Genomic DNA, 21,349 nt, shown 5'->3' with positions numbered 1-21,349 from the left:
ACAAATCCCGACAGACATTGCATTCTCTACTAAAATCACCAATTCATTCAAGAAACTTCCATATCTACTTAATAATAAAGATGCGGAAATGAACAAAAACGTTGGAAGTTTTCTTGCTTAATCACAACACGAAATAAAAATGCACAATCTTTCTTTTGAAGTTACTTGTACTTAGTTTTTGTTAGCCATATAGTTATTTTTAGTATTACTATTACTTCTCGCAGGCATGAAAATGTAGTTAGGGGCGCAAGTTTCACCTAGCATTAAACACACTAGAGGAACCGACAATATATCAGCCTTGTCAAAGAGGATCGATTATTTTATAGCCAGAAACTACTGAAAGCTCTCCCTACTGGTATATAGAGGGCGTTGGCTCTCCCTACTGGTATATAGAGGGCGTTGGCTTTTAGTGAGGCTGCAAAATTATATAGCCTGACTCGGGATTTGATTCAGCAATTTGAATATTGTCAAGTGAGAGTTTTACTGTCACAATCTCAGTAATGTCAATATAAGACAATATTTAAACTGCTGTGCAAGACTAACAAAACTTTCAAATATTATTAGTAAATAAACATGCCAGTACACATAAACAGAATGTTCACTTTTATTATTCCATTTCTTACACAGTTTACAATTGACATGGACGCTATATACTGAAGAAAATCAACTGCTCAATCATTTTTGGTTCCTATGTCATGGAAATACAACTGGTAAATGGAAGTAAATTTAAATAAATGAATATAAAAATTGTCTTTACATGGGCAAGCACATTTTTAGAAAATATATATACTCCGTGAGGTTTGTCAAAAATACTTTTTTACAAAACACACCTGTGTCTCTAGTTAAGCCACACACCACATGTTTTATTGTTGCAAACATGCGAATTCAGCATTTCATTAAATTTGTTTTTCAAATACTGTAAAATACTTTATTTTAGATGGAATTAATTTTCACTGAATAGACTTTTCGAGTGTTTTGTATGGAATTTATTTTCACTGATTTTTGACAAGTTGAATGTAAAATATAGGAAAAAAAGTGTATTCACTAGATTTTATTTTCACTGAATCATTCTTTCAGCGACAATTAATTCTAAGCGAAAATAAAGTATTCCACAGTATAAAATCCATTTTTATATGTGACCTCCAACATTGTCCCCTTCACTACATTCTATTTTCTTGCATATTAAAACTGTATCCTCCAGTTAAACCTTCAAACATGGTGGTTAACTTATGTATTGAAGTGGCAATAGTTGTGATTTTCAATATTATATGTACAGCTATCGCCAATTTAATTTGCTATTTTGTATAATGTATTTTCTCAATAATCCTTATATGGCAGTCCTGTTGTAAAGCACGAGTGTCTTGCTTGAATGTTTAATTGGTTCTTTTCATCGCCTTCTACAACTGTTATCATCAACAAAATGATTCTGTTTAATTTGGATTATCGAGGTATGGGGGAGGGGGGAACAAATCGGTAATTATAATTAGATTGATATATTTCATAAATGAATCTCACATAAAAGAACTCCTCAACTTGTATAACATTTAGTTTACTGGCACACTGGTGTTTTGTATTGTTTTTTGTTTAAAAAAAAAAGTAAAAATGTGGAAGACATACACACTTAATAGGTAAAACATTTCTGTGTGTACCCCGGCAATGGGATAAAATCTGTTGGCTGGCAGACCATATATTTGCATAGTTTTAAACAAGAGGTAAGGAAACTTTAGGTAAAAGTAGGAATAAATTCCTGGTATTATAGATATATATATTTTTAATAAAATAACTAATCTGACATGCTGTCATATCAACTATTGAAAACAATTAAATCAACTTTTGCACAAAATATTTATACTGTAAACTATTTGCTGCTAAAAATTATCATGATTTGAGAATTTGAAGGTGTTAATTAATGTCAAGGAAGAAGCACAATCCATTGTACATTATTAAATTATTAAATTATTACTGTAAAGTACTTTTATTTTAGCTGAAATTAATTTTCGATGAAAACACTTTTGGGTGTTTTAAATGGAATTTATTTTCACTGATTTTTGACAAGTTGAATTTAAAATATGGAAAAAAAAAGATCTATATATTCTCTAGATTTTATTTCACTGAATCGTTCCTTCAGCGAAAATAGCGAAAAATTAATTCCAAGCGAAAAATAAAGTATTTTACAGTATGCGATTACTACATGCTCTGCGACCACAAATTAGTAATGGACACTATATCTACAAATAGAACATAACATATAATGCTGTACATGGAAGGAGATTGTCACTTAAAAACTTGGGATATTTACATACAAAATACCGTTCAGCAGTTTTAGTCTACGTCATAAGAAATTAAATTTGATAATTATAGTATATACTCTATTTTTCATCGTCTGAGTCTTTATTTCCATGCGATGTCGAAGATGATGACCTGGATGATGCATTATCTTGTCCCTGTAACAATAACAATAACAAGACAAATAATTTATTATAATTACACTACTTCTATTTACCATCATCACCATGACAACTGGAAAATGTGAAAAGTAGCTTGATATTGCCAGTCACTGAATTCATGATGATATTGTAAAAATCATTACAAAAGATGAGTAAAGCTATATTTGTAAAAGTATTTTCTGGGAATAAGAGTAAATAAACTCAAGAATATACAGAAATAACCTTGATAACAAATGTAAATTCTTTATAAAGAGCACACATCTATAAACTACAAGTTTCCTCATTTCCTTGGTGTTCAGGTTAGATTTATACTTGCCTTTTTCACTGATTTCTTGGCACTTCTTGGATGGCTCACAGGTTTCCCCTCTTTCAGGGTCTTCATAATTGGATTATCGGGATCTACTGCTTTTTTCTTACTTGGTGGCGGTCTTTTTAAAGGCTTTACTTTGGGTGGTGCCTGATATTTCATATTGCCCTGTTTCAGTGCTGACCATTGCTGTTGTTGTTGTTGACCCTTGAGAAAAATAAACAACAATCATTATTAATTCATAACGGTTGTTATTTTGCAATGTCCTGATTGACAGTGTACGGGAAATATTTCAAATTTGTGCAGCAGTGAAATTTTCCTCGAATAATCAACCATGAACATTTCCATAACCAAAAATTTAACAGTAAATAAAACATTTTCACCAACCAAGTACCGTTCATTTTGTCATCGCTGTACCACTATACCTTGGCAGATTCTATTCACCGAATGTGCATACATTCTTTAGCAAACATACATTTTGATTTCCATTGCCATATGCTACGACAACTATGATTGATCGAATGTATGAGTAGTGCAACCAATCAGATCCATGTATTTTTACAAAGTCAAATACGTAACCTCACTTTAAATTCGTGGAGGGTGGTTAATGTGTTAAATCAAGAGTAATAAGACTAACAAACCAAGAAAAAAATTAGTTCATTTTAAACTTACCTTTTTGGGATAGCCTGCCAGTTTGACGATTTCTAAAACAACTTTCTTATGGCTGCCTTTACATTTATTCTGTACATCTTCTTCTAAAGTATTACCATACCTTTTTTTGTAAATTTTCTTAATTTGTACAAGATCAACCTGGTGAGGAGAAAGAATATACTTAATTTTAATAAACTTGAACCCAGACAGATTTGTAGTAATTTTTTTCCAAAGAACTCATCCAGCATTTGGTATCTATCAACCACTGCACATACTTGTTCAGGAACTGTAATTTTTTACAATTATTTTCACCAAATTTCAACGAACAGTTGCTGTTATTTACAAAAAGTGATTTAGACCACCATATTCACAGAAAGAAGCCATCTTTTAACCATTATTAGTACCGTGTATATATTTTCCTCACAAAATTTGTATGTTAACCTACATTATCGCATTCAAAATTTGATAGACTGTAAAACACAGAAATCGAAATAAACAATTTAGTTCTTACAATAAAAATTCACAAATACTGAAAAGACGATGGACCTTACGAATAAATAAATACGAGCAAGGCATCACATTCTATGGTTCATGTCCAAAATTTTATGTAAGTTAAAAAACCGAGTTTGCATGATTATATTGCCGAGAGACAATCTGTGTGTAAAAATTCAACAACGCAATCATTTCGTCCACCTACCTCAGAGCGTGTAACAACAACCCTGACTAGTGTGGAATCATCGCCGGCACTGGTTAAACTCTCGTGTATCCTGCCAGCCAGAAAACCTGGACAATTATGAAGACATTTCACTGTATAATATAAAAGAAATATTAAATTTAAATTTATTCATTCCTTGTCAACAGCCTGAAAATATATGATTCAGCAATAGATGTATTTTTATTTATGTATGTGATTAATTTTGTCATGTAATATATTTGTTCAGCCCCATTCCTGAATTTAATCCTATAGAATCATTTCATAGTCAGGAGCCCTCACAGTTCCATGTGGGAGAGAGGTCTCAGATGAACTCAAATAAAAGACTTCTAGGTGAAGCCATGTGTTTGCTGCGATACACAAGGATAGGAAACTACTCTTCCAAAGGTAAGACACACTTTATATTTCTTCCTTCATTATATTTTATCCCATTGGTGTATTTATTATGATGTTGTAGTATTCCATGGTAATCACATAAACAAATGCATGCAATCTCTATCTCTGTTGTCATATGTCAAAGTCACAATACAGTAGGTCACACTATTTTGAGGATTCATCAATGTGGAAACAATTTACTTCGGTGAAATAATTCAAGAGAAACACCGAAAACACAGCTACCCTCACCTAATGCGGAAATCCCATCATGCATCTGGCCTTCAAATTCATTTGCCACCATCTCAGTAACTTTTTGCTCCTTAAGCTGTGAAATAAACAATACATGAATGTACTGTCAAACTATTTTTTACAAAAGATCAATATTTTTATGAGAATGTTATGTTACAAAAATCCCACATACTTTTTTTCCCAAATTTTGATCAAGACAAGTATCCAATGGGAAATTGAGTTTAATTGGTCCAAAACTATCCAAACATTTTAGAAAAATACATCAAAACAGGAAAATCAGCACCAAAATTTTGGCACAAATTATAGTGCTCTGGGGGTTAAATTTAAATACCTCAGAGCAAATTTTTTACATTTTTAAAAAAAAATTACACCAGACAATCATGTACAAACCTTGGCATACTCTTCTAATACAGCTAGCATCTGTGCCATGCTGTAATCTGTTATAATTTCATTAAATTTCCCACTTTCTGTATTCCATCTTTCATCTTCCTCCATCTCAAACAGCTCCTTAGCATCATCTTGAGCTTGGCTTTTATCTACCACCCCGCCTTCATCATGGATACCCTACAAAATACAAAATCAGTACAAAAATTTGACTGTCTGGTAAATCTGTGTATTAACAGTACAAGTATATGTAATGTGAATATTCTAATTAAGGCACCATTTTTAGAATGTTTCATTTTTTCCTGGCACCTGGCCTATTCAAGAATACAGTTTTCGTGACTAGTGGAAAATGTGAACTATTTTTCAACAAAGAGCTATTATCATTACAAAGCTGTTTAATGCTCCATGTATCTTTTATAAAATGATAATCACTTATATTACTAATAATCCTGGCATTTGTCAATTGAAATCAATGACAAAATATGGTACTTCAACTTTGATAAAACCCTTCTGCGTTGCATTTGCCATCACCAATATTTGAGAATTGCCATGACAATTGGCTGTACTACCCAGCATTCTGATTGGTCAATAACAGACTTGACCTATCAGGTCAAAGGATGCAGTTATAAGTCATAATATTGCTTTACATAGAGTGTTTGCATTGAGCGTGAAACTAAAAACATTAGCTCATAATAAAAGTTGAAAATTCTTTCGTTTTATAACAAACCAACAACTACAAAGTAATAATCAATATTTGTACTACCTGTAGTACCTCATTATTTGTGTGTGAAACGTGCTACTAAAAAGTTTGTATTTTCATTTCATACAAACAAATGAAAATCAGTACCATATTTTTTTTTTATTTGGAAATACCACCATTCACGAATAATACTCACCTTTGCTAAACCTAGAATGAGATTCCTGAAAGCTGTATCAGTGATGTCACTTTTTATGTCATCCATTAAATCTGACTCATATTTGTCTGAATACGCTGTCTTTATGGCGCTGATAGCCTGTGAGAATAATAGAGAAATAATAACAATGAGGTATGACAACAAACAGAAAATAATTAGAAAGCTAAGGGGCCTTTTGAGTCAAGAAGTCAACAATTAAGATCAGGTTTTTTTTAAACATATACTCACCGCATTATTTCTTGTGCAGAGAATTTCTATAAGAGTAGCTTCAAGCGTACCGATACCCTGGAGGAAGAAATAGAATCAACTTAAAAACTTAAATGACCTCAAAAAACGAATTAATTAAGATGCAAATCATCTTATCCCTAAAAATTCCAGCTATTTAAAATAGAAGATATATTTTTTATTTTTAAGTTTCAAAATTCATAATTCAACCATCTTAAGTACTGAGGTATACCTTGGGATCCAAGATGAATATTTATATTTATGTAAAACCATGATTACTGTAGCGCTTACCTTCAATGCATGTTGTAGACACCTTGCATCATATTCTTCTCGTTCTAAAATTAACGCGTGTATTGTATCATCCCAATCTTCATTCAGTTTTACTTTTATTTCCTCTAACAAATCCTAATTGAGTGAAATAATATTAGAAAGAGGTGTTTATTTGTATTATCATTATAACTGTATCATTTGCTGACATCATATGGAAAAACAATTAGAAATATTAAATTATTTATTTATCTTATATTACCGGTACTTTCAAATTTGTTTATCAATTCTTTTAACAAAGTCAAGGTGATAACCAATTTTAAATAATAATTCTTTGGAACCTAGATTTTTAAAAGACCGTCAACACTTACCAGTTCATATTCAAGTTCAAATCTCTGCCTATTGGCTTGTCGCTGTTTGTATCTTCTCCTTGCAAGAGCTTTCACAACTGCTGATTCAGCATTTCCTAAAACAAAGGAGATGAGAAATGTTATTTCTGGAAATGAAAAAAAAAACTATAAAAAAAAAAAAAAGGTTCTGCTTATTTCAAAGTGGGATGGCGCTGTTTAAAGGATGGTTCTGGGAAAACAAAAGTTTTAAATAGTAATAGTTTGAGGGCAGTGCAAAAGTTGATTAGTGGAGGATTCATAACAAAATATCAATAATAACCTATTTAGTTTAAAAAAAAAACATTATCTGGTTTAATTTAATTCAGTAAAGTAGTAAGAAACAGGAAAATAGGATCAGGATTATTAATGGAGTGGAAAAATGTGAAGAACAAATACCTGTTTCACTCAGCTTAGGTAGAGTGTCAACAGCTGTCAGTTAGATAAACACAGAGAGCAGAAAATCATCAGTCATAGAATAATGAAGAAACAAAGTTAAAGTTTGTAAATATTAAAATGTGAAATTTTGCTGAAAAAACAAACAAACCATGCCATGCAGATAATGCGTCTCTCTTTGTAGGTGAATATTCGCAATGATTTTATTACAGTTCACAGGTCAAGCTTAAAATTCAACTCGTACTATAGACTATTATAGTACATATAAGGGGTCAGTAGCGCTGAGTAAATCAACCGCACCTATAATATTCTAAACATGATATGTGCATAACAATAGCGATGAGCACACTGACTGTTAGCCTTACCCATTCCTTTTGTGGCTTTAAATAGAATGGCAGCGTCCCCTTTCTCGTCGTATCTCTGTCCCCTCGCTATGGCAACTTCTTTCTGTAAAAAGTCACAAACGTCAATTCACAGATTTGGTTAGTCAGGTGAAACTGAATGTTAATCGTTGACAAGGAATGAAGTCGGTATAAACGTAATTTCAATACAGTGACCACAAACCAATTTGTAATGGATGTAAAGAATAATGAGTTGTATTCACCTTTCTTTTCGCCTCTTCTTTCTTCCTTTCTTGGCCAAGTAAAGGAAAGTGGGTGTGTTGTTTCTTTGTTATCGGCCTCTTATCTGACTTCTCTGTCTTCTTCTTCTGTAAATCAAAATGAAACGAAGAATCATGACAGATTAACTTTTAACCATTTATAACTGATGCCTAATTGTGACATATGATCACTTGAGTAATGCTTGCATATACTCTACATGTGAATATACCTATTAGGTCAGGTCTATCACTCTACTATATACTGCAGGACAGACAGTAATTTTTTAAGTGACCATGCATTCATACTTCAGAAGGATGCTGATGCCAGATGATATGTGTTACATAACAACAGTAGACTTTTCCCATATACCTAATTACATTTCACTTTATTAAGACATTTTTGAGTCAAGATACAGATGAGTTTTGTTTTGTTTTGATGACATTTGTTACCACAGACTAACAGCAATTATTGAGATTGTTATTCAGTAATGTAAATATTTTCTAACATATGACATTCACAATGTAATCGACATGATTTCTCGCGCAAAACCAAAATTTTGACTTACTGAAGGTGCAGCTGAAGCTGTTTCATCATCCGCATCTGACTCATCTTCAGATTCATGCTGTTTCTGTGCAATAAATAAAATATCAATCAATTCTACATGTATATTTTCTCATTCATTCAAATTAAGGGGTACATAAGATGAAAGATAAGAGGTAATATCGGAAATCTATGATAGCATATAAACAGCAGGTGCCGGGCTGTCAAAAATGACGGAATTTACGCACATTTTATACTCTAGATATAGAGGCAAGATTTTTCTTTATAATATTTTATTTCTGGGTCAATTTGAGAGTTGGAAGTGTTAAGTCTTGTTTAATGCGCATCGTGAGGAATACAAATAACATGGTCATTTTGCAAAATATATTTTGGTACACTGTATTAAATAAAATTACAATCCAGAATTACATTATTGGGTAGTCATAGACTAAAACTAGAATTGCAAATTGAATAACTGTTTTAATTACTGCATTACTATTCATGTTAGTCGTCACTTTCACCTGTCTGGCGTATCAGGATACTTCCTGCCTCATTTGCATCACCGTGAGCAACACAGGAAATTAAAATTCTGTGCAGTAGTGCATCCATCAATCTCAATCACTCAAGAGGCTGCCATGGTGACAGACCCAAACAAAGAAGCAGCCATACTTGAAGTAATACAATGAAAATAAAAAAATAACACTAGTGTACTGTCTCTTTAATTTTAAAATGGTCTGTTTAATTCTTGCGGAACGTTCCCAATAAAAACCAAATCTACCATCGTTGGTTTTTAATGCCCTTACAAACTTACTTCTGTTTTTTCAGCTTCGTCTTCACTTTCTGATTCTATACCTTCCGTTCGAGAACAATAAAGTTCATAGTCTTTTGTTTCTGCTGCCTTCATTTGTAGGTAATACTGATGTAACACGTATTCGTCTTCCTGTAATGAACGACACAATCGGTTTCGCCATTAGTATTCAAACACATGCATTTATTCTGCTTCAATTGTGAAGGTCAAATATATTCATTTAGCAATCAAAATGGTTTATATACAAAGGTTCTTGGTAAATTTTTCGGTAACCCATACAGGTTTAATGTTTAACAAAACTATAAATTTGCCATTTGTTATAATAAACACACTGAAGCATATTCAAAAGGAACAGATGAAAACCAATACTCACCCATTTGTCAGGCTTATAATAAGAAGAAATTTTTGTAAGTCGTCTCATGATATTTTGGTTTTCTTGTTCTATCTTGTGGATTTGTTTCTCCATATATGGTCGATTTAAACTATTAATAAAAGTTTAAATAAGCAGTTAGATTGAGAAGAGGAATATAATATTCATAATATTCTACAAAGCATGTGTGATATATTATTTACTCTAATAGAGCTACATCCCCAATAAAAGTACATGTAAACACAAACAATTTTAATTGTATTGGGACCACCTCAAATGAAAACAGTTTTTGTTCTGTTTTTTTTTTTTTTTGGCTTTCATATTTGTATGAACTTCTAATAAATGTTAAGTATAGAAAGCATTAGTCTTCACTAAAATTTAATTACTCAATTTTAAATTAATTGCTGGACTTGTTAAATGAAACCAAAGAAATTCTACAACATAATAAAACTAATAATCTGACATACTAGTATACGTGAACCTGGTACAATGTAAATACACATCAACAACAAAATCAAATTAATGAAAGCTTAAAAAGAACCCCTGTGTGCTGAGAAGACATAATAAGAATTAATTAGCCTTCCAAATAAGAAGCTTGGCAACTAATTTGTGTCTGCTATTGGAGAGGTACAACGTGAAAACAATGTGATTCACATTATTGAAGTTTATAATACATACAGAAAATACATTTGATTTTACATTTGAAAGTAGTCATAACATTAACACCACAAACGTCGCACCCAAACAGATACATTAACTGTTAAGACTCCCATTGTGTGTTTCACACACATGAGTCAAAAATTGTATTGCATTTCTCAATTAAGAGCATCAGGTCAATAACCAAGATCAATGACTATCTCTGTAGATCGGTGAAATAAAGTTCACACACACCAGATTTAAAACACTATATATCTGTGTTGTTTGTTACTATGGTGATAGGGATAAAAACTTCAAATGGTGATAGGGATAGAAACTTCAATCACTTTAATGTACATCTTTCTCATAAGATTAAAAAAAATGTTACTTCACAATGACAAAAGAGTTAATTAATGTTGATTGAAAACATTTAGACATTTAATTTTTTGTTCATGTTAATTTTATTGTTAATTAAAGCATGGCAGCTGCTGTGCTGTGCTGTGCTGTGCTGTGCTGTGCTGTGCTGTGTTATTACTGATCTCACAAATACATTTTTGTTTACATAAAATTATGACGCATGCTGAATACCTGTTGGGAAAGCATAAGAAATTAGTACGTTACCATGACAGTATCAATACTTTCTGAATAGGTCAAAACAGAACGCTTTCACAATAAGTGTATTTTAGTCTGTTTTAATTTATACATACAATTAAGTAAACATAATGTGTTTATGAAATGTTTGAAAAAGTGATTACTTAGAGATCAGGGAAATTATTACCAGTATTAATAACACGCTTTATATGTACTGAAATTATTAGCAAAATTATTGCTGTATTATGAAAGAAGAAGTAAACGAACTAACAAATATTTGACAAAGACCAGTTGCATGAAACTATAGATTTGAACCACTGTACAAACCGTTAATTGCTATCCAATACTGTTGGTTACTATAGAAACAATTACCATGGTAACCAAATATCAGATGTCACTAAGGTTGTTCTGAGTCACATGTAGTTCACTCGCCGTGTATATAGCAAATAGATCCATCAGCTGCATTGTAAATAACCTTAAGGGGTTGTTGGGTGTTGTGGGCAAGGCGAATAAAGAGAGGGTTAATTGGGGGAGGGTTGCGTCTCACCTTCTTGGTTCATGTTCTAAATTCCAATTGTCAATATTACCGTGAGACCTGCAAACCTGAGTTAATTTGGCTAAAAGTATTCTATTTTCATGTTCTATTGTTGCTTGCCTCTCCTCTTCTGCCTGTTGATGAATAAAAAAAAATGATTTTATATTTGCGCTGGAACAGTAACACAGATCTGCCTCAGATATGATAAATTTTCTTAATACAATTAATTTTTTTACTTGTCAGATATATTCATGATAACATTTCTGAGAATCTTTGTGTATATAGTATTCATATCACAACCACCACATAGCAACCAATGAAGACAATCAACAATTTTATTTTGCCATTCGCATTTTTGTTGTTGTAATTTTTCGTTTTTTTTTTTAAACCTTTCACCACCAGACTTTCTTGCAAATATAGTCCTGCACTTTTTTTCTTATATTATTTAATATTTCTAGAAAAGAACTCAAATTTTGGAGCCAACAGACAAAATTTGAGTAAATTTTCTGCTATTAGGAACTCAAAAAATTTGGCAATTTTTGTCCCAATCTTCTGAAGGAAAGTGCAGATTATAAAGAGGGAACTGGTGGTGAAAAGGTTAAAACTATATTTTACGACAGTGACATGAACTTTTCTAGACATTAAAACTATCACTTTTTCTAATTTAGTATCCTAGATACAAGACTCAACATACTTGTACATTACTTGGCAACACACTCATAAAATTTTCCGAAGAGAACACCAAGGCGAATGAAAAACAATGATGAACAAGCTCCATCAATTTTGGAAAAAGAGCTTTCAGGTGTCATTCAAAACAGGTCAAAAGACTTGTTAAAGATGAATTTTGTTCACTGTCAATAACAGAACTAGTCAATATAATTAAGATTGATTCAACCTTTTAAGATAATTATGATCCATTTGCAATGCCCCTTGCATCTATAGCAATTAACTTCCACTACACAATAAACATTTTAAAAATCCCATCTTACCTGTATTTTTTTTAACCTGAGCTGCAGATGTAAATAATTTTTTGGTGTTTTGTTGTCTAAGCCTGCTCTCATACCTCGCATCTGAAAAAAAAAAAAAAATTAAATAATCAATAATTTCCTGACATATGAATTTAGTTTATTAGCAAATATTATTCACTGACTATTGATGAAGACTTTAACTCATTGATAGCCAATTAAAACAAAATTGTGATGTTTTTCAGAAGTTGGCCTGAATACAAAAATGTTGACGTATCTAACGGGAAATTATGTCAGTTTCACTTCAAAATTATAGAAATTATAAGAAATTATAGAAAAATACATAACAATGATGAACCAAAATTTGGCAGGAACGCATTCAAAGACGTACATGATTCTTTATACAGACGTTCTATTTATGAGAATTATTAAATTCTGATTGCCACCATATTGTAAAATTCAAATCTCACCTTCAATCTTACTAATTAATTTACAAGCAATCTAATGAATAAATAATGAGACTATAGCATCAAGGGTGATTTAGTTTTTTAATAAACACGAAAATATTATTAATATTGGTATTAGAACAATTAGCATTGAAAATTGGGCTGAAGTATAATATCCAAAATTATACAATACTAATTGCTGTAGTACATCATTAATAACATTTTTTTTATGTGGATCCAACAATTGTTAAATATATATATTCTGTAAGAGAAAATTCAAATCAATGTGTTATGAATGAGACAACTAACAGACAGTCACCTATCTATTACTTCAGAACTGAGCATAGGTACATGTGACATATGATGATTACGACAACAATAAATTAACATATGTATGTAAGTCTAGAGTCTATATGATGAAGTTACAAATCATTTACTGTGGGTTTCTTTATGTTTAGCTAGAAGTTTTCACTGAAAACAGTAAACCGTAGAGACATGCAATTTATTTTCCACAATTTGTTTTTTCAATGCATCTTAGTATTGCTCATATACCTTGTGAAAACGTCATATTCTACACAAACGACCAGGAGCAGTACATTTCAAAGGGAAATCAAATTTTGCATGGGTTTTATTTCCTTTTAGCTCTCTGTATACTATAATAATATTTGGGTGGATTATAACACTCTTGAAAACTAAACTAAGTTTTTGCTGCATATATGAATAATTTGTTTGCATCAATAATCTGAGTTCACTGGACAGAATATATTTCCATTCCACCACAATATTTCCTGTCGCTAAGGCCTGTACATATCCATGCCCGAGAATATTTCTGTAATGTCTTTGTTAATCTCTACATCAAGTTCAATCGTCCCAAACTTTGACCAAAATGTGAGTAATTTCTGTAAAATGACCTGGTAATAATGACAACATAATTAAAAAAATAACAAAAATTGCTAACAGTTTTCATAAAACATTGCAAGCACAACTTAATAACAAACCAATTATTTGATAAAATAATGGAGTTATTAAAAAAATGAAATAAGCTTAAGATAGTTAGGGGTAAGACCCTGCAAATCTGGAAAGCGCAAAGAGCAGCGTATTTTAATGAAGTAGTATTAGGCAGGGGGCAGTTTCCATCCTTACTAAATACAAGATAAGTACATCAAATGATTGATATCAAAAAGCCTGTTGCCTGGCAACACAGACTAAGACTGATGTTAAAATCAGTAGCTATTTTCAATGGTTTTATTTTGGTGGTATTAAATACACATTAATAATTGAACACATTATTTTGAGTCCAGGAAAACTAAAATGTAAAAGTGTCATCCATTTATCTCCTAAATATGGCATTTAGCTGCGGACAGAATCACATAATTTATTTCAAGTATTTGCTGAAAAAGTGAAGTATTGACAGTGAAAAAAACGATTCATGTTTGGAGTGATTAGCCATTTTACTGGTAATTTATCACAAAACAGTGTGTCACCTGCCCATGTCACATACAATTCCAGACAACGATCAAATCAAGTCAGAAAAAAAATCTTATCCAAAGTAATGAAAGATAATATAATTAAACATATCAGTTCTGCATTTAGATTAGAGTAACCATCCAAAATGACAAGCTGAATGGAAAGTCTGATCTAATCTGATCTAATCTAATCTAATCTATAATAATCTAAGTATAAATAGATAGCTTCCTGTGTGTGTCTTTAGCCAAAGCATTGGAAATGTTATAATATAATTCACAACATAGAACTGTTGCCAGGGTCCATCTTTTGAATTACTATGGCAAATATTTGTCATATGGAAAACTATTCCCACAGTCTATTATCATAAAAAAACAGAAAGAAATATTTTCTCGCTTAGTTTGATTCTGTATTCGAATGTAATTCACAAAAGTGAATGGATTCATTGTCACATAGTTACTGCACTTCACCAGGCATATTAGAACCCAGCGGCTTTCATGAGAGCCGCTGAAGCAAAGTGGTTTGCAAACACTTCTCCTTCAAAGTTCAAATACTACAGACTTTAAAAGGACATTGTGAAATCGACAACAGAATAATGTTGATTTCTAGTTATCAGGAGAACTTCCCTATTGTTATAGAGCACCCTCTAAGATGAGGCATCTGTTATTTGTTCAATTATTTTTGCCGTAATTGTTCCAGTTGCCAAGGATACTGATCAATAATAAAAGAATTCAGTTGTCAAGGAGATGATATCTATTGATACAGACACCCATCTTTGACCTCAATAATCTACAGTAAATAAAACATTAGGATCTCTATACCACGCCTGTTGACTCAAGATTTGATTCTCGATAATAACGAATAACTACTGAAATTAGCATTTATTTAAAAAAAAGGGAAATTTAAAAATGTGCCACCAGGATCTGATATGTTCTCTGAATATAGAAATTCATCACAATGGGGAGGAAATAAACACTACTGCAGTTTTTCATGTTGGAAATTGACATTAACCACAAGTTATAACTTTATAAATGGTATCAAAGAAGCATGCTGAGGCAATGTTAAGCAAAAAATGATGCCAAACCCTAAGCAAACTACAAATACATCAATCAAATCCACCATCAGGTGATATAGTTATCTTCTTGTGAATAGTGCCAACTTTTATAATTTTCTAAACTATCTAATTTTTCACAAAGATTTTTTCCCCCCGGGAATCTGATTGGAAAATATCTGCGTCTTCATGATTAGGTCAAATGTCATCTACATTGCCTTGGCACTTGGCCATAGTTGCTAAACCCCCCTCCCCCAGATATAAAAAAGCTAGGTCAGATATACTCCTAAATTTAGATCAGAGTCAAGAGATTTTAAAATGGCTGCTTCAAGGCAACAATATCGACAAAGGGGTTAATCTCAATTTAATTAACAATGTTGTTTTGTTATTTGCTTCGAATCCCAGAAAACGTTTAAACAATGAAATTGTATTCAAGTTTACATGTATGTATACAACCGTTACTATGCAATTAAAACTGACCCTAGTAACCATAACAAAGAAATAAGGCGGTAAATTCTAGTGATGGGTTTAAATGGGCTCGTAAATCTAAATTACTCTGTAAAAATATAGTGAGTCTAAAACAGAGACTATCTTTCCTAAAAGGCAGCATAAAATGATTGCAGTAAATTTATAAATTTTTTATGTTTTTGATCACATGATTTATTTTTTAGATAATGTTGAAACATACAAACAATAACACTGAAAAATTGAGGTAATACTTATATTAATTGATATTTAACATCAAAATAATTAAAAAATACTTATTTTTTAAAATAAAATACTTGCTTTGAAAATATACTTTCACTTAAAAATTGTAGATGCATTTTAAAAAAAGAACTGCCAGAAAAGTTAATGGCTAGTATTTTACTGTGGAGAGCAACCCACTTATAAATGTAAAACTAGTTAAAAACATTTATTGGCGTAATACTATATAAAATTCAATTTATTATATGGTAGTCCTACGTTATGAGTATACAGCAATGTGTTACCATGCTCCAGTTATAACTACATCTGTAAAAGCATTCCTTCTAGAATAATCTGTAGGACACGCACCTCATATTACATCATGGCCAGGACCAAAGAAATGAAACCCAGACGTGGATAACAAGTTATTGTTGGTTGCATGAACAAACAAAATACATTTAACAAGTTTCAATTACCTGATTGGTTTAAATTTGTAAGGCATTTTTTTAACTCGAGGGTGCAAACAAAGTAACTAGAGTACACAGTTACAACGTTCCATAACAAACTACTTTACCTTGTCTTAAATAATAAACAGTGTAAAAGATTTGTTATGGGCACACTTTCTTTCCTTTTACATTATTTTAACAGGAACCAGAAGAAAAAACAAACATGAGCAGCCCCTTTTAAAATGAAACGCATACAGACCAGATACAGATACAGATCATTCATTTTTTTGTGGTCTTATAGCGTAGAGAATGTCTCTTATTTATTTGCCCAAAATAACAAATTCAATGTAGAAGAACTACTAAATATACTATATTAATGATATTAAATATAAAATAATGAGAGAAATGCAATAGCATTATTGTAAATGTTGACAATACTCTTTGTACATGTACTAGTTATTCTGGTTTCTCTCACAAAAAGTAAAACTCACTCAGTTGAAAACATACCTAATGCAATATAAACTGTAAATGAATTACTGTAAAAGGGTTAATTATTCACTAGGTTTTAATTTAGCTTATTTCGCTGACTGGAAAATGCGCTAAATTAAAACCCAGCGAATATGTAAAATTCAGCATAGAACACATTATCTGAATGATAAAACTGTGGATTTAAAACCCACTGAATATGCCTGAAATAGTAAATCAGTGAAATTTAAACCCAGTGAAAATTAGTCATTTTACAGTAATTATTCACTGCGTTTTAGTTCGTTATTTTCGCTGATAAGTGAAATTTGCTAAATTAATAAATCCACTTGAACATGTAAAAGTAACAATAGAACTTATTGTTTTTTTTCTTTGTGAATTTAAATTAAATCCCAGTGAAATTGCTCAAATTATCAAACTAGTTAATTAAATGCCAGTGAAAATAAACAGTATGTCACAGTAAAAAAACAAAATAATTAGGAATGTACACTATTGTATGTAAACATACACTTGGTAGGATGTTTTGGTACATGAATTTTATAAATTACTCAGTTGGTGTGTTGTAACTGCTATTATGGAATGTGATTAGTCAGCTGTGGAAATATACACACAATACAGTTATTCATTTCATGTTTACAAATAAGAGACACAATTTCAAGCAAACATTTCCACACTTATCAAAGTTTATAAAACCATCATGAAAACAGAAATCATTTTCAGGATAAAACATTGGTTATCATCATTTCTAACCTTCTACAAATTTTCGACTGTACAAGAATCACATTTTGTTATTGAGTGGCCGATGTTATTCGAATCTAAACTTTACAAAATGTTATCTGTATTCTAAGTCAAAAATCAAGTTTTTAATATTGTATCTGATATTTAAAATTTTTAAAAAGACAACTACTAAATCTGTGATTTTCCCGTGTCATATACTCAAGTACAAAAGTTTAAAATGGTGTCTAATCAACTTATCAACTTCAATCAAAAATTTAATTGCAAACTCAAAAAGTTCTGTGTAATTAAAACAAAGTCACAATTTGTGCATATATTTAATTCAAAAATATCAATCTAACATCAAATTCAGAACTGAACTATAAAATAAAAAAAAATGTATATCAAATAGTTTTGTAATATATTTGTATACGTTTTACCCTCTTGAGTAAAAATTATGCTAAATGTCCCGTTTGTTATCTGGTAAATCCTGGAATTCCTTGACCTACAAACTTAGATATAGTATTCTTCAACTGATTCAACTCTTGTTTAATCATTTTTCTTCATCATCCCAACGTGGAGTTTTCAAGTAACAAGTACCCTGTTATTGCTCAGAAACAAATGAAGATCATGTTTCCAGGTGCAGTGCAATTCAAACTATATTTCAAAAGCACTAAAAAAGATTCATGAGAAATACTGAGGTAGATTGATACACTTTACTAAAATAACTAATTATAGCAACCTTATACTAAAAGAATAAATAACTTGCGCACTTGAGCAATCTGAGTAAAGCAATCGGCGAGATGCTGGTATATCATCGCTGGCCATTAAATTAGCTATTAAAATTGGTGCCGAGATATTGATACAGAGTAAATGTACTTCATCTGTACTGGATACATACTTTGAAATAAATCACACTTTGATGAAATGCGAGCGCATCGAGTAACTGAGATATGCGTTTCTGCACATTACACTGATAATATCAACAATGGTGGAATGTGTCAGCGTGGTAATACCAATAGTTGTGAGGTAACAATGTTGAATTACTTCAGCGTGTTACTTTGTGACTAATTTAATCCCTGATATAGACAATTTTCTACACCTGTTACCACGGGTAATATAATTCACAGCCACTAATGCAAACTGCACATAAATCTAACAAGCTCATTGTAGCAACAACAAAAAACTGACAGATAAAATATGTTACATTACTGCAAATATTGTCCAATTTACGTCATGTGTAATTCAGGCGAAAACGACCGACTGACTTCAAATGATATGCATCCAAAGTAATTATAATTATAAGAATACTGTAAACTGCTCTACTTTCATGAGACTACTACGAAATTTTGTATCAGTGAAATCTTTATTGGAATGTTCGAGACATAAGTTGTGTTGACATTACACGAAGTACGGGCTAAGATTTAAGCTGATTTAGGCTTATCTAGCATATTTGCATTTCGGCTAGACCCAATTGCGTCCACGCACAGGGAGGGCCAGTCGTTAGCACGGGCTAAGGGCTGCCATTAGTTGGTGACCTTTGGTAAGCCGCTATTTACGAACGAAAAATGGATGACACGCGCGAGGTTCTATTTCTGCTGCTGGCATGTTTCGTTCTAATTTTGAAGCGACGTGCACAGGAACGCGAGAGAAGACGGACCACTTATTTGGATGCACATAAACAGTATACAACGGGCGTAACAGAATACAGCGTTTTATTAATGCATGTCGTAGACAGCGAACCAAATTTATTTTGTCTACGATTGGAGCTGCTGTACGCTCTACTACAGTGACCCGATTAGTGTGGAAGTGAGCGCGGAGTAATGACTGGTGGAATAGTGTCATTATACGAACATGGGACAATTTTCACACCCAAAGGTCGCCGCAGAGGGCGCTTAGCCCTGGGCTAAGCGTTCGCGCATACTTCGTTAGCCCGTGCTAAGGTCTAGACCGCGTCTTAAATTCGGATCAGATTTAACCCGTACTTAGCATTCCTTAGCCTGTGCTAAGCGTTCACGCACGTTTTCTTAGCACGGGCTAAGGAATTTGACCTCTTAGCCCGTGCTAAGGAGCAGTGCGTGAACGCAACTACAGTGACCATCGCAAGGTTATGTCCCGATGAATACTGTCAAATTATTATATCATGACCATCGATAAAGGTGAAAAAGTTAACATTTCATCCTAATTTTATTGTCATTTCTTGGTTTCACCAGAAATGAATTATTTAAGATGAAATGAATCTCATTTGTAAGTGTAGACAGTTTCGCTTTCTCGGCGAAATTGTTTATGTTTATTTTGCTGTCTATATATTTTCTCAGACGTGGGATATTGTTTCTTTCTTTGAATGACTATGTGTTCTTTTCTGACCCTATTTAACCTTTCTCTTGAGACTAAGAAATACGATAGTTCCACTGTTTTTTTCTATTTGCATAGTTGTTGAAATGAAAAATAAACAATGACTTGGCACTAGAATTTCCTACAAATATTCATAGAAACTTGTTTGTTTCTACTCTCAATTTCTTACCATCTTTACCCACAACTTGTCATTTGTTTGTTTACTACAAACTTGTTGGTTAATAGAAGAAAATAATGTGCACATGTAGAAAATAATATCAAAAGTGAATATATACATAAAATAGTATATCATAATGGAAATAAATTATTAATATAAATATAAATTTTACTTTAATCAAAAAGGTGCCGTCCTGACCTGTACGTCCACTCAGATCAAAGATCAGGTCGTAGCCTCGACAGGACACTAGCGCACTGTCATATTGTTTATCATTTAAATTTAGTATGAATTTCGTAGTCTTCGACGATAACTCCTTAATCTCATTGCGTCCCCGGCTTTTAAATTTGAAAATGGGCCAAAATACGTATTTAAACTGATCACAGTGATATATATCGGGAGTACATGCCAATTATTATTAATGCAGCAGCAGGAATATACAAATCATCGAGTCTTCTTGTATGAAAGGCAGCGTAATGAAGTTTACTGTGAAAGGTTGTAAATAAACTTGACGTTAGTTTATATATTCTATCTCACCTTTTGTACGTGCATACGGTACGCTCGCTGGTCCCATCTTTTCTGAAGCAGTTTATTCCCAGTTGGAAAGGTATTGCCTTGTGGAGGACGGGGCATCTTCAATGTCGAACTCATAGGTAGGGAATGTTATTGTTCGCCAACTGTTCAAGAACAATCAGTTGAAGACGACAGCTCGGCTCTGTCGTCGTTCGCTGTATTATAGCAATACACGGCCAAATAAGACGGATCCCTGTCCCCGGTTATCCACGCCGTCGGGCACAGACGCGACGAAGTGTATAAATATGGTGGTTCTCCACAGCTGTGAGTCGTGGGTTTTTTACACCTTGGTATAATCAATACTCGTGATCGGAATGGGTTCGACGCTACTGGCTCACTAATGAATAATGCGCTGGTTTACAAAGCCGCTATGGTTACGGGGGCTGAGCGAGCAAACACAGGGCTTCATAACAAATGACACCGACCATAGCGTGGAATTTGTATGTAAGGATCGAAATGCAAATTTTAAACCTTTTCAAGAACAAAACCTTGTACACGCGGCTATTTTTATTGCAACTTATTAAATGTACATTATCATACAATGAGGTAATATTTCGACAAAAAAAAACGTAACATAAACGGCATCGTTTAGCTACGAACTGTGTACTACTAAATTACG

At 32.3% G+C, this 21,349-nt stretch overlaps 1 protein-coding gene across 2 annotated transcripts; it reads right to left on the bottom strand.

Moving 5' to 3' along the window:
* Positions 1–586: 586 nt before the first annotated feature.
* Positions 587–21,143, bottom strand: LOC100374557 (uncharacterized). 2 transcript variants are annotated; one of them, XM_006811191.3, is made up of 19 exons: positions 20,695–21,143; positions 12,385–12,465; positions 11,408–11,529; positions 9,637–9,745; positions 9,267–9,395; positions 8,481–8,543; positions 7,918–8,022; positions 7,679–7,760; positions 7,317–7,349; positions 6,903–6,997; positions 6,556–6,669; positions 6,268–6,324; positions 6,022–6,138; positions 5,132–5,305; positions 4,742–4,817; positions 4,103–4,212; positions 3,427–3,564; positions 2,764–2,961; positions 587–2,444 (listed from the first exon to the last, which is right to left on the bottom strand). In XM_006811191.3, the coding sequence occupies exons 1-19, from the start codon at positions 20,806–20,808 to the stop codon at positions 2,370–2,372; spliced, it is 1,992 nt and encodes a 663-aa protein (XP_006811254.2). In that variant the 5' UTR covers positions 20,809–21,143; the 3' UTR covers positions 587–2,369. The 2 variants fall into 2 exon arrangements, with proteins under 2 accessions (XP_006811254.2, XP_085349850.1); XM_085493724.1 differs by lacking the exon at positions 7,317–7,349.
* Positions 21,144–21,349: the final 206 nt, after the last annotated feature.

Source organism: Saccoglossus kowalevskii, chromosome 2, assembly GCF_978046115.1.
Source record: "Saccoglossus kowalevskii chromosome 2, keSacKowa6.1, whole genome shotgun sequence".
NCBI classification, from domain to species: Eukaryota; Metazoa; Hemichordata; class Enteropneusta; family Harrimaniidae; genus Saccoglossus; species Saccoglossus kowalevskii.
This window is presented reverse-complemented; position numbering and strand designations above follow the sequence as displayed.

Bases quoted from the DNA above. Each gene is read 5' to 3' on its own strand.
- LOC100374557 (XM_006811191.3), bottom strand. From the start codon at position 20,808: ATGAGTTCGACATTGAAGATGCCCCGTCCTCCACAAGGCAATACCTTT. The intron at 7,761-7,917 runs GTGAATACAACT...GACTTTTTACAG, and splicing joins AAGAAGAGGCGAAAAGAAAG to AAAGAAGTTGCCATAGCGAG. The intron at 7,350-7,678 runs GTAAGGCTAACA...TCTAACTGACAG, and splicing joins TAAAGCCACAAAAGGAATGG to CTGTTGACACTCTACCTAAG.